Source organism: Nyctereutes procyonoides, unplaced genomic scaffold (assembly GCF_905146905.1).
Source record: "Nyctereutes procyonoides isolate TBG_1078 unplaced genomic scaffold, NYPRO_anot_genome, whole genome shotgun sequence".
Classification (NCBI taxonomy): Eukaryota; Metazoa; Chordata; class Mammalia; order Carnivora; family Canidae; genus Nyctereutes; species Nyctereutes procyonoides.
In genome coordinates, this window is record NW_026575041.1 from 13765616 (window position 1) to 13780779 (window position 15164).

General features: G+C 33.8%; 1 protein-coding gene across 8 annotated transcripts in view; it reads right to left on the reverse strand.

Annotated features, from left to right (window-relative positions):
- The window catches only part of PICALM (phosphatidylinositol binding clathrin assembly protein), a 100653-nt gene that overhangs the window by 59100 nt on the left and 26389 nt on the right, over positions 1 to 15164 (reverse strand). For all 8 annotated transcript variants that reach the window (XM_055320335.1, XM_055320333.1, XM_055320334.1 and 5 more), the window contains exons 2-4: positions 6609 to 6751; positions 2901 to 2976; positions 636 to 738 (exon numbers count right to left, since the gene is read on the reverse strand). In XM_055320335.1, coding sequence (XP_055176310.1) covers positions 636 to 738; positions 2901 to 2976; positions 6609 to 6751 — 322 coding nt within the window. The remainder of the gene's footprint in view (positions 1 to 635; positions 739 to 2900; positions 2977 to 6608; positions 6752 to 15164) is intronic.

The following is a 15164-nucleotide window of genomic DNA, read 5'->3' on the forward strand; positions in this document are numbered from 1 at the left end:
TTCAGAACTTTAAGGGTCACCAATGTCCCTTACGAATGTCTCTAGTGCCTTTTTCCCGAGGTCTTCTCATATATCCTAAGAAAAACCTGGATACCAGACTGTATCAGGTAGCAATCCACACTACAAGAATGCTACAACTTGAATACATTTTGCTACGTGACAAAGGCCAGACTCAAAAGGCCACATAACGCAGGATTTCATTTATATAAAATATCCAGAAGAGGCAAATCCATAGAGACAGAGTGTAGATTTGTAGCTGCCAGGGTCTGAAGGAAAAAAGAAATGGGAAATGACCACTAATGGGTATGAGGTTTCTTATAGGAATGATGAAAGAGTCTGGAATTAAACAGTGATGTGGCACAATTTTGTAAATATACTAAAACCCACTTATATAACTTTAAAAGGGTGAATTTTATGTCATGTGAATTTTATCTCAATAAAACTATTATAAAATTAAAAAGAACTTTAAGAAAAATCCTAGCACAAAAAGCATATTATATACTTCAAAGAAAAATAAAATTCATCTTTTAAAACTGGCCTGACATTCCATAATTCAATCTACTAATTTCTATGGCTTACATTTTAAAATAGTCAAATCCATCAGATACCCAAAAAAAGGGGAAAGCTTAACTCACCCTCTTTTCACTTTTGTGAAATCAAATGCAACTTGTCTGTATGAAACTGCTTTTTCATTAAGATATCTACTATACCGCCTAATAAATGTAGACATGTCATATCCTGCAAGAAAAGAAACAGAAAATGTTTTCACAAATTATTAAAATACCAATTCATTTAGAAAACCAACTCATTTCATCCAATAGCCATAATATCTTGGCATCTCAGCTCAATCCAATGCTATAAATTAAGTGACTAATAATGAACAGTATCACATTAAAATCTGTAAAACCTCACATGTTTTAAGTCAGGTAGTCATATGCGACTTTGAAAACCTCCCCCCTTAGAATTTCACTAAAATATTTCTATTCTACTTCTGATTAACATTCTTACTGGAATTAAAAACCATGTTCTCTTAAACACTACTTGCTAAACCTCATAACCTCTTAATTCAAATTTAACTTCCTATGGAACCATATGCCCCTCTTCAAATCATTAAGCAATTTTATAACTTTCATATTTATGAAATCTTCAGTTGTCTTTTATTTGAACCAAACTTACATATGCCAACCTTATAAAAAGTCCACAAAATTACTGTACAACGAAAAATGGCAATATGCGAGTTTAAGGTGCAACAAGAAACAACTATATTGGTATTTTCAATAAAACTTTCTCTAAGACTTTCTTTCATTATCATATTTGAAAACTTCAGCAACATAAGATCTAATCAATGTTATTTAAAAAGCAACCTATTTTAATTATTGCCTTGCTCAAGGAAGTCTATAAATTTTTACTACTCATTAAAAAGCAGGCCCATTTTATTTTAGCTCATCTTCATCTAACAAATTTCATTTATTTGATAATCTCTACAACTCTAAAAAGAAAATACCAAAAAAGAATAACAAAAATGTAAAGTGACTGGTTTTAACATCATTACCAATTCATTTATTCAGCAAATACTTTAAGTGTCTACAAAGTACTGCTGGAGAAAAATCAAAGGACAAAATAGAAAAAAAAATGATTGCCCTCATATAACCTCATAACTACTACTATATTTTATAAGGTGTTACATACTCATATTCCCTAGCTCTTTTAGTTTATACTGTTTCCTTTAATCAACTCTACTCTATCCTCCTTCCTAGAGGAATACCTGCCATCTTTCAATCTCTGACACTTCCCCTGAACTGTTTCCACATTATTCTTATTCCATATTCAGTTTCTAGCTATTTGATGTACATAGTCCTAACTCACTAGACTAGAAGCTTATTTATATACACCCTGTATAATAACCCGTATATATACACATATATATAATACACAGACTCCAACAAAATACATGATCAAAATTACTTGTCAAAACCATTGAATTACATGCTTTTAATTACTGAGTTTTCTCCTTTATAATATCTACAGAGTATGAGCTTCAAATAAAAGGCCTAAAAAATATTCTCTACATGAAAGGAATAAATGTCCTAAAACCTTATTACTAAAAGTGCTTAATTTGGGATGCCTGGGTGGCTCAGGTCATGGTCCTGCAGGGACCTCTGCCTGTGTCTCTACCTCTCTGTGTCTCTCATGAATAAATAAATAAAAATCTTAAAAAAAAAAAAAGTGCTTAATTTCCATCTTAAGAAAGTAGAAAATCAGTAGCTAGTAAAAGACACCAAAAAAATCCTCATTTGGGCAAACGCATATACTCTGCTTTAGAGTAGTTTGTAAATCATTTCCCATAGACTCTTAACATTCAAGTGAAGTAAGAGGAAGCAAAAATAAAAATACAAGTAAGTAGAGTTTCTCCCACATCCAGTTTTATCTATTACATATTACTGTTTTCTATTTAAGGTTATTTTTTTGTTGTTGTTAAAGATTTTATTTATTTATTCATTCATGAGAGAGAGAGAGAGAGGCAGAGACACAGGCAGAGGGAGAAGCAGGCTCCATACAGGGAGCCCGACATGGGACTCCATCCAGGGTCTCCAGGATCACGCCCTGGGCTAAAGGCAGTGCTAAACCGCTGGGCCACTGGGGCTGCCCTCTATTTAAGGTTTTATGTGAAAAAAAAATAAAAAATAAAAGAATAATAAGGTTTTACTTGGGAAAAAAAAGTTTTATTTGAAAAAGGTATTCCATTGCCTAATTTATTTTTAACTTCTTAGAGAACTACTTCTCTTACGAAAGTAAAATCAATCTTCTCACACTTGGCCCCGTATTTTAAAGGACAGAGTTCAACTCTGCACTAATTATCATACAGGGTTGATTTTCTATAATGAGTAAGTTGTCTTTACCTTGTAATCCACTTTTATCCAAAAAATTGCTTAAGTTAAACAACGTGTTTCTTGAAGCCAAATACTGAATAAAACGCTGGAAAACAAACAAATAATTATGTCAAATTAAGGTAATGCCATCCAACAAACTCTAACTTGAGAATTGGGGGCGGGGAGTGTTTAACACATTAAGCTTATCTAGCTTAAATTTCTCATCCTGAGTCCCACTAACTACGTTAAACAGAAATAGAAGCATAATCCATATATTTCACAACACACAGGAATTTATTAAAGCCTAATGCGCATGGCTTTGGAATCAGAATCAAAATAAAAGGAAACAGGCATTTTTACCCTGGAATAGTAATTTTGGCTTTACTACAGCATATTAGGGCTATAGTTAATCACGCTAAAGTGGCATCTTTACTTTGAACAGCTACCTGGTGACCCAAATTTTTATGACCTTTTTGAAAACAAAATACTTATAAACATACAAGAGAACAGTATTATAGACCTCCACTTACCGAGTGTCCAGATTAAGGAGACTGCCATATTTACTTTAGAACTTCTTATAGAAACAAAAGATTAAAAACTCTATTGAAACACACCTTCGATCTCATTCCTTCCCTCTTCAAAGGCAATCACTTTCCTGAAGTGTGTATCTATCATTCACACATTTTTACAACTTCTCTCTCTCTCTCTCTCTCTATATATATATATATATAACCTATAAACTGTACAAATTTTGTTTCCCATTTTAAATTTGCAGAAAAATTATACTATATTCTTTTCCAATGTACTTTTTAACTTTTTCCCAAGAATTATCCATTTAGTACACACAAATCTAATTCATTCATTTAAAATTATGTTCTAGTATTTCAATGACCTACTATATCATTATGTATCCATTTCTTTAAGGATGTTTAAGCTCCTTCCAATCTCACTATTATTAACAATGTTTCACAGGCATCTTTGTACTTGGTCTTCCTGGGCAAACACAGGAGAGTTTCTCATTATACAGACTTAGGGTTGAATTGTTTGATCAGCATGTATGCAAAGGTCATCTTCTCAAAATAACTGTCAAAATTCTCTCCAAAGTGCTTACCATAGAATACTACCTTAACTTCCCTTTACATACACTCTCTAAAATTGAGAGCTAATTTCTTTCAATTTCATTTCTCCTTAAGATTTCCTTTTTTTTTTTTTTTAACGTGTGCAGAGGCTTACTATCAATTAGGGTATACACCATGAATCCTCTAATTCAATCTTGTTCACCTGCATTCACCCCAAACAAGCCAGGATTTTGAAAAACAGTTTGTAAACTGAAGACTCACCTTTCATCACTTATCCTTAAACAACTGATTTATAAAAAGTGTTAAAGTATCCTAAGACAATATTAGACTCCATAATTTTCATAAGCTGTGATAATTCTTTATTGTAAGAAGCCTGCCCTGTGCATTATTATATGTTTAGAAGCATCCCTGGCCTCTATCTAGGGATGCCAAGAGTATCCTCATCATTTTTGACAAATGTCCCCGACAGAGGCGGGACAGGGGATCACTTTCGTCCCTGTCCTATGATATTCTCATCACCACAGCATAGTAAAATCCTATGCATACTATCTCACAGACTAATAAACCTGCCAGTAAGAAAACCATCACATTTGTCTTAGCTTAAGGGAAATTAAACATATGTTTATCTAAAAACCACACAGAAGTGCTATCAAACTTTCTCCTCCTGTCAGTCAAACGTAAGGAATGACAGTCAACTTTCCATTTCTTTTCCTTTATCGAGGTTTTGCTTCTAATATTATCATCTTATATACAGTCTCTAAAAGCCACTGCTAACAGTTTTCCTCTTTATCTGGCATTCCAATTGGCTATATATGCGGCTTTTTCTTTTTAAAGAATAAACTATACTTTCTTTTTAAAAAGTGAAAAATACTTTAAACCTGAAATTCTTCAGAATGATCATGATCTTACATAAACACAGTCCCAATAAAAGCAGAAACTATTACCCTAGTAAGATCAAAATGCTTCACATTAAAGCTAGTATATGCAAATATTCCTGACTCTATACATTGGTTATAATAAATTAGAAAGCAATTGAGTAAAAAATGCAATTTCTAATAAATTGCACAATAAATAAATTGCATAACAAATAAACTATTTATTTATTAATAAATAATAAATAAATTTCTAATAAATTTTCTAATAAATTAGAAAGCAATTGAGTAAAAAAACTATATCCTAAAAATGGTCATGTCTGTTGACTAAGCAATCATATTTCAGGTAACACTTCTAGAAATAACTTATAAAACTTAAATACTACCAATAAAGTCCCAAAATACCAATGTGGTGCTGCTATAACAATGAATAATCAGAAAGCTGAATTTCTAGGAAAGGGGCAGTTAAAAAATTATGGAATATACAATCCAGTAGAGATTGTCATTAAAAATGATAAATACAAAAAATATCAACCATGGAAAACCTTATGGTGTGATGTTATATAAAAAAGCTAAATATAGGGGATCCCTGGGTGGCTCAGTGGTTGAGCGTCAGCCTTGGGCCCAGGGCCTGATCCTGGAGACCCAGGATCAAGTCCCACATCAGGCTCCCTGCATGGAGCCTGCTTCTCCCTCTGCCTCTCTCTCTGTCTCTCTCTCTCATGAATAAATAAAATATTAAAAAAAAAACTATAATATCTTCTCTAAATTATGATTGTAGCCATGAAAAAAAAAATCACTCCTGGACAAGGATCAGAAGGCAACACCAAAATATGCACGTAGTAATAAGATCTACTGCAATGAAAGAGTTGTAGGAGAATTCTTGCTTTAATTCTGAACTCCAATGATGCTCTATGGATATTTGCCAAAGATGACAGCAGAGCTTTATCACTGAGAAGTCCAAAATGAGGAAAGTGATTGATGTCAGAAAGTCATGCTCTGAAGTCTATTATCAATAAAAGTCCTTCCCCATCTCTCCGGGAGTCATCTCTCAGCAATCAGTGGGGCTGCATTTTTCTAAGGTGCGCACTAAACATGGATTTATTTAGTTGCATTCAACTATTAACACAATTTTGCATGTTCCTTTTAACTCAATTTTGGAAGCATATAATTATACTGGGCTAATAAAACCATTTAAGGTAAGAACTCAAAAATCAGCTGCTAGGCTATCATGTTAAACATGTTATCTCTAAACATTAAAATGGAAAAGCTTATGCATCTTTTTGCCACCCTTTCTGGCAATGAAAACTTCAATGAAAGCTTCAAACACACCTCTCTGCTTAAGAAGGCACTCTTCCAACAGTCCCTCTTAGCAAATGTCATCTTAGCCTTCAATATAACAGTTTTTAAGTATGCAAAGTAGTTCCAGAGACAACTACATGAAATCAGACAGAAATCTGATGGAGTCATAATAAAGCAAAAGACAAACATGCAGTTTATACACAAGGCCTACAAAGACCAGTGCTGCTTACAGAACATACCTCTAGACATTAAACCCTGCTTCTTGATCCCATTATTATAAGTCCTCTGTGCTCTGACCCACTTTCTGCTTCCCAACTTATAGACCATCCTTTCTCAAATTGTAAAATCTACAATTTTATTTCTGCCTATTCACCTGTTCTTTTAACCTTTATTATTTGGTTATTGAAGCCATTCCTGAAATTTCAGCAGGAGAATCAAGCTCAATCATCAAACCAGTATGCTTGTTAATTAAAAATTTGGCTTACCTCATTTCCATATACCATCAAATGATGAGTTGTAATGAGCGATTTGAAGACCACCACCCAACTACTGTTAGTAGTTCTTTCAAATAAACTGTCTGCCAACTGTGGGATGTTCACATTCATCTCATTCGTGCACTGAATTAAGTCTATAATTAAAAAAAAAAAAGATTTACTATCTTTAATTTACTATTAAAGACAGACATGCATGCTGACAGTGGATCAACAGTAGTCTAAAGTTATTAAAAATCTATTAGGAGAACAACTGAGATCACTATAATCTACTGAGATCACTATAATCTACTGAGAAATAAACAAGATGTTAATTAGGATCACATAAATGATCAACAACAGAAAGTAAATCAAACTTCCTCAAAGAGTAATTCAATCAATAAAAAAGTATTTTATTTATCTCAAAAGCCTTGAAGAACTTTCAGTTCTCATTACTCATAAACCTTCAGAGCTACAATGCTAGGATTATTCATTCCTACCATTCAAAAGAAAACTTAAAAAAAAAAATCATACATATGGAAGGAAGCACGAACAAGCTGAAGGTAAACTACCTTTATTTTTTTTTTTCAAACTACCTTTATCAATATTTTCCCTAAGCTGCTGTCTTTGCACTATTAAGAAGACAGAGCAGATATGTGGTTTGTGAGTGGGTAGGATCTCAGTTTGTTTATACAAAATTTTCATTCTTCTCTCCTTCAGTTTTACTGAGTTAAGCTCACTTAGTTGGTATCAACTAGCTTAAACTAACAAACACAACTGGAAACAAACTGAAGTTTCTTGTTGCATACATTTCTAAATAAGAAAGGACCCAGAAACTCTATATGCTATTACTCCAAAAACAGTTAAAACAATGTAAGTTCCAATTTTATATTTTAAGTGGGAAAGCACTACTATAAATGGTCTAATGTACAATTGTTTCAGCACCTAAATGGGGTTTGGGGGGGCTCTTAAATAGACCCCAGAGTATTACCTCCAATCGCTTAAGAGATATTATTGGCAAATTCAATGAAGAAATACAAATCCAAATTAGAGAATACAATCCAATTTTGAGAATAGAGAAGAAATGCAATCCTATTTAGAGAATAGAGAAATACGATCTAATTTAGAGAATAGAGAAGGCCTAGAAAATGGGTTTGATTTACTATTTAAAGTATGTATAAAAAATATCTCAGCTGTAACTACCATAAAGGGAAAAAAATAAAGTTATTCACGACTCATAAACAGTTTGTCTTTTAATCTTCAGCATGTAATAATTAAATAAAAATTCATATGACCTAACCTGGCTTTGATCCCAAGAAAACACCAATGTAACTATGACCATTTATATGCTTAAAATCTTTCAAAAATATCTGTTCTAATAGGTTCAATTATTATACAAAGTAACATCTGATAAGCAAATGAATTTTAGATAAGCAGTTATCCTAGCCAGAGTACTCATGGAACGGGGAATGATAGATACAAGGCTTTCAAGATTCATACTTGCAACAAAAACTGGATAGTACTTCCAATTTGCTGTGTATGGTTCAATTCCTGAGAGTAAAAAACAGAACTTGATTTCTGCCTTCTCTGTTCCTAAATAGTACTTCATACCTGTCCTACAGCACTAAATACATTATGTACATCTTATACCCGAAGTTAAAAGCTTTCTCAAAAAGTAACGTCTTGCTCCTTTTAAATCCTTTAAAACTTCAAACACATTGGTCAAGTTCTGAACTCAGAGGATGTTATATTCTTAGTTTCTTTTCTTCTCTATCTTGATATACTACATTTTTCTGTATCCTTCCAGAAATGGTTTTGATAAGCTATTCCATTGTTAAATAGTTACTTCCCCTTGATGGCATCAAGTCATTTTACTCTCCTCAGAATCTTACTTTTTTTTTAGTTTTCAAAACTGAACACGTCATAAAATTTGTCACAATATTGCCCCAAAGGTGCTCCTACATCTCTGCATTCATATACACTCCCTAGGTTCCATCAGTAACCAAGTCTCCTAAATCTCCAACAATTTTACCTGTTCCTCTCTATCCCATATCACTGCCAAAGCCAGAGTTTAAATTCTATTTATTTCTTAACTAGAGGGTGCCACTTATCCTGGAAGTATTTAGAAATTGGGGAGGGAGATTAACACAATGAGAGATTTTACTGGCATTTAATACCAAGGATAAGGGAGATTCATTGTCTTGCAATGCAAAATCAGCACTTCACAATTTAAAACTGCTCTATCAGGGAGTCTGGCTGGCTCAGTTGATAGAGCACGTGACTCTTGATCTCAGGGTTTTAAGTTCAAGCCCCATGCTGGACGTAGAGCCTACTTTAAATAATTAATAAATAAACACACAAACCTGCTCCACCCAAAACTGCTGGACTGACCGGTTGCTTCTTATCTGATGATACCAGATTTAGGGTCTCACCCACCTCATATCCCCAAACATTCTCTAAACCGACCACAGAATGATTTACAACATTTTCAGTGCTTAACCTCAATGAAGTTCCTACTACTTAGATAACGTCCATTTCGTCCTTGTCAATATCCTCCCTTCTTCAATCTTAGCTTCCAACACAGAACCACTTTCCATTGTTCTGACGTACCTTGCTGTTTCACACCTGCATCTTTACATTCTTGCTCATTCTTCAAAATGAATCAAATCTTCTCTTCACATACTAAGGTACCCTCCAGTCACTAAAGCTAGCACATAACTCTACATAATAGAACTATTCTACACTATAATTTTTTCACTTCTAAATCATTAGCTTCTAACTAGTTAGACCCTAAAGGAGACTGCAAACATTTTTGTGAATAATTTCCATATTCTTCATCACAGAGGAAGTAAACTACTACACCAGTCAGAAAGAGCTTGATCTTAAATGAAGCAAAAGGTATAGATTTTAGTTTCAACTACTGTAGAGTATTTTATGTTATATAAACCCTTTGTGATCAGTTCTCTCTGCATCACTTTACTTCAGTTACACTGACATCTCCTTTGTAATGCCTCCCACAAGCCAAGAACTCTTAACCCCAGGTTAACAGCACTTGCTGTTCTTTCTGCCTAGAATACTCTTTTCCCAGATACCTACATTTTTTGCTCCCACACTTTAATCTTATACTTTGCTCAAATGTCACCTTATCAGATGAATTCTTCTGAATAATTATACTAAGTAACAAAGCCTCAGGGCACTTGCCTGCCTCCAAACTCTCACTATCCATCCTTACTCACTTTGTCTGCAGAGCATTTACTACCTAACTCATCTTAAGCTGTTTCATGTTTTTCTCTCTCAATTAAAATGTAAGTTTCACCCACTCCTGACACCCAAAAAAAAAGTAAGTTCCATGTGGGCAAGGCTCTGTTTTGTTCTCTATTGTATCACCAAAGGCCCAGATACTGCCTTGTGTACAGTGGTCACTTACACTTTTTGAATAAATACATTTTAATAAGCATATGGACAGCCCCAATGTGACTTTTTAAATAAGCATCCAAAATGGTATTTTTTACATAGACTAAAACCAACAATTTCTATTTGCACAATCTTCTATTCCCAAAAGAAAAAACAAATCTGAGCCCATTACACGTGAAAATTTTCAAATTTCAAGTTAGAGAGGATGTAACAAATAAAGGTTTTTATTATAATGCTTATGAAAACTATACTATACTCTAGAAATGACCACATAAAAAGTGAAAGTAATTCCAAAAACGAAAATACAGCACTTGACATTAAACAGGAAGAAATAAGAATTCATGCTGAGATTATGAATCCACAGTAGACCAAATGCAAAACCAAAATTATATAAATATTCCTGGGAGAAGAAACACTGAATTGTTACACCAAATCTACAGAATATACTTCCCCTATAGTATTTTGCTCAAGCAGTACTCCAGGCAGTAATTTTTCCTCCGTACAACGTCTCTACTACAATAGTTTGAAAATGCTTCCAAGTCTGAATTTCAACAAAACTGAGGAAGGAAAAGCTTTTCCCACCTCTGACTAACCAAAAGCAAATCATTCCAAATAAGAATCATGCATATCATGGGAATCATGATAGCTACTGCTTTTCCCATTCCCAGTACAAAAGACTTCAGTTCTTAAAAACCACCAACTTGGTATTAAATTTCTCTTACTAACCAAAAGGGTTCCAAATGGAAACACATATTTTCTTTTAGTTATTTACCTTAAGAATATAAAACGTAAAATACCTTCTTAAATATTACACTATTAATAAATCCTAAACTCCATACTTTTTAATTTTTAGTACAATTACTAAATTTTTTTGTAGTACAAATTACTGCATGGAATGTAGGTTTTTGCTTTAAGTATAGATGAGAATTCATGAAGATTCTAGTACTTAAAGGTAGGAAGAAACAAGCCTACCACGGAAATACAAGAGCATTTTTCCAGAGACAGATGAAGGAACCAATCTCTACTATACAAACAAAATACTCTCATTTTTGTTATCAAATATGCACCTCCAAAAATGCCTGAGATCGATAAAGTAGACATGACCTGTATGAACACAGGTTAAGACTTTCCCAAAGGTAAGTCACAGTAACTCACTACTATAGTAGTGACAGATTTATGAACAGAATTACATTTTTGTAAAAGATAAGGTGCTTAGAAACAGATATACTAAGTGAATAGCCATTTAGTGCAAATCTTAAATCTCTGTTCAATTTAAAACAAAAATGCAAATTAGAATTTTTGTATTCAGGGAAAATGTTCATCAAAGTATCAAAACTTTAGTAGTAACCAATTACTAGATGGCTTCACTAATCTTGCAGCCATATTTCTAGTGCAGGCCACAAGCTTATTTACATCTCTCAAGGCAGAGGTCACCAACTTTAGAAACTTAAGCCACTTAGGGTTAACTTCCACAGCAATTCAGGCATGCACCATTAGCAGAATGTTGGGGGTCTCATGTTCCCAACTATACAGGCATTCACTAGGCTATATATACATTATATATATAATTATATGATTACATTATATATATATATAAAATCATAACTATGTGGATACCCAAGTAGATTTTCTAATAAACTTGGCTAAGAACAGTATTAGTAAGAAACAAATAAACAAAAAAACCCACAATGTATCATAATCATTTAGCCAAATGCTACACTATCTCTTTCAAAAGGATCACTATGAAACTTTTTTTTTTTTTTTTGGTGTATATGTGTATCTACCTCATAAGATTGTTTTGAGGATTAGCTCTTGCTGCTGGAACTATAAAACACTAATAATTAAATACTATTTTTTTTCAGTGCTCTTATATACATTACATATAATATACCTGTGTCACATATAGTTACATAAACATATAAATATTTTAAATGATTCAAAATTTGTTTTATATCACTTGCACTTTATTTTTTTTTTAATTTATTTATTTATGATAGTCACAGAGAGAGAGAGAGAGAGGGAGAGACACAGGCAGAGGGAGAAGCAGGCTCCATGCACCGGGAGCCCGATGTGGGATTCGATCCCGGGTCTCCAGGATCACGCCCTGGGCCAAAGGCAGGCGCCAAACCGCTGTGCCACCCAGGGATCCCACTTGCACTTTACTTTTAAGCCAATAACCCATTTCTCCCACTCTCATTCCCCACCTCTTGCAACCACCAATCTGTCCCCTTTATCAGCTTTTTTTTAGACTCCTCATGTAAGAGATAACATGGTACCTGTCATTCTCTGACTTCTTTTAACTTAGCTTAATGCTTTGGAGGTCCATCCATGTTGTTGCAAATGGAATGATTTCATTCTTTTTTATGGCTGAATAATATTCCATTGTGCAAACATACCACAATTTCTTTTCCATTCATCCATCAATGGACACTTAGGATGTTTCCATATCTTGAGATCGCACATAATACTGAAGTGAACATAAGGGTGCATTATCTTTTCAAGTTAGTTTTCCTTTTCCTCAAATACCTAAAAGTGGAACTGCTGGATCATACAGTAGTTCTTTTTCAATTTGATGAACCTCCATACTGTTTTCCATAGTAGGAACACCAATTTACATTCCCACCAATAGTGCACAAGGATTCCCTCTTCTCCACTTGGTATTTGTCTTTTTGATAAGAGGCAGAAGGTGATATCCCATTATGGTTTTGACTTTCATTTCCCTAATGATGTTGAGCAGCTTTTTACATTCCTGTTAGCTATATGTTTTCCTTGAAAAAAAAAAAACTATTCAGATCTTCAAACATTTTTTAATTGAACTGCTTTTTGCTATTGAGTTGTATGCATTTTTATATATTTTAAATATTATCCCCTTATCAGGTATATGATTTGCAAATATTTTCTTCCATTCTTAGGGTGCCTTTTCACTTTGCTGATGGTTTCAATTGCTGTACAGAAGCTTTTCAGTATGATATAATTCCACTTATTTTTGCTTTTGTTGCTTCTGTTTTTTTGTCGGGTTCAAAATAATCCAACACTGTGCTCATTTCAGCAGCACATATGCAAAAAACCATCACCAAAACTAATGTCAGGGAGCTTAACACCTGTTTTCTTCTAGGAGTTTTATGGTTTCAGGTCTTACATTCAAGTTTTTAATCCATTTTGAGTTCATTTTTGGGTATGGTGTAAGATAGTGGTTGAGTTTCATTATTCTGCATGTGGCTGCCCAGTTTTCCCAGCACCATTTGTTGAAGAGATTATCCTTTCCCAATAGTATATTCTTGGCTACCTTGTCATAACTTAATTGACCATATATGCACAGGTTTATTCATGGGCTCTCTATTCTACGCCTGCTTTTATGACAATACCATCCATTTTAATTACTGTATCTTTGTAATAGAGTTTAAAATCAGGGAGAGTGTGTGAGGCCTCCAGTTTTGTTCTTCTTTCTCAAGAAAACAACTGTTTTTGGCTATTTGTGTAGTGTGTGTGTGGGTGTGTGTGTGCATGCACACGCATGGGCTGTGTGGTTGTTTTTTATAAATTTTAGATTTGTTCTATTTCTCTGAAAATAAAAATCCCACTGGAATTTTCATAGTATCTGCACTGAATCTATAGATTGCTTTGGATAGTACGGATACTTTAACAATATTAATTCTTCCAATCCATAAGAGCACAGAATATCTTTACATTTGTGTCTTCTTCAATTTCTTTTATTAAACCCTGTGGATTTCAACATATAGGTCTTTCAGGTCCTTTGTTAAGTTTATTCCTAAGTATTTTCTTTTTTTTTTTATGCAAGTATAACTAGGGTTGTTTTATTTTCCCAGTAATTCATTATCAGTACACAGAAATACAACAGACCTTTTTTGTGTGTTGATTTTTTTATCCTGCAACTTGACTTAATTTGTTTTTTAGTTAATATTTTTTTGTTGGGAGTCTTCGGGTTTTCTATATAATATCACGTCATCTGCAAAGAGTGACTGTTCTACTTCTTCCTTTCCAATGTTGATGCCTTTTATTTCTTTTTCTTGCCTAGCTCCTCTGGGTAAGACATCCAGTACCATGTTGAATAGAAGTGGCATAGAAATAGCATCCCTGTCTCACTCCTGGTCTTAAGAGAAAAGGTTTTGAACTTTTTACTCCTGAGTATGATGTCTGCTGTGGACTGATGAAATATACTCTTTTTGCAATTGCTTTCAGGATCGATTTTAGTAACAGGACTGATTTCTTCAATTATATAGAAAATGAGAGGTACACTCATCTTGAAGGCAAATTAAGCGGATCATCAAATGTTGCTTCACTAATCAGACCTTTGAAATCTTTCCTGGGTAGGAGTACAAATGGTAGGAACCACTATTTACCAAGAAACAGCAATAAAAACAGTAGTCAAGAAACAGTAGAGGACAAGAAAAGTTTTTTTGCTTTTTAAAAAGTAGCAGCAACATTTTCCTCATTCAGCAAAAATCTGAAAGTATAAAACATGCAAAGTTGAAATCAGACTTATGCCAAAAGAATTATATACACAGAGGCACATCTGCCCTTATTATAATATCAAATGTCTGGGAAATGGAATGAACAGTCTTGAATCTTAATTCTACTCAATTTTTTGTGTATCTATAGCCCAAATTAAGATGTGTTATCATTTGATCTTTATAGTTTGCGGGGTCCTCCATGTGAAACACAATGCTATCCTTGTATTAATTCCCAAAAGAATTAATTCAGAAATATGGTCTTCATAGACTAGCTTGTATCTTAAGAAATAAATCTAACCAACTTATTAATGGGATGTAAAGGTAAAAGCTGGAGAAAGATTTATATACTACAGAATGTTCAGTAATAAGGATTGAATTAATCTGAAAAGAGAAGGGTGCATTTCAAAGTATTAAAAAGAAACAAAGATATCCAAATGGCTTTGATAAAAGTACTATGAAGCTAAAGGAGCTAAGTCACAATATAAGAGGACACGTTCAGCTCAGCGATTTAGCGCTGCCTTCCGCCCAGGGCCTGATCCTGGAGATCCGGGATCGAGTCCCACGTCAGGCTCTCTGCATGGAGCCTGCTTCTCCCTCTGCCTGTGTCTCTGCCCCTCTCTCTCTGTGTCTCATGAATAAATAAATAAAATCTTAAAAAAAAAAAGGACATATTCAATAATAGAGG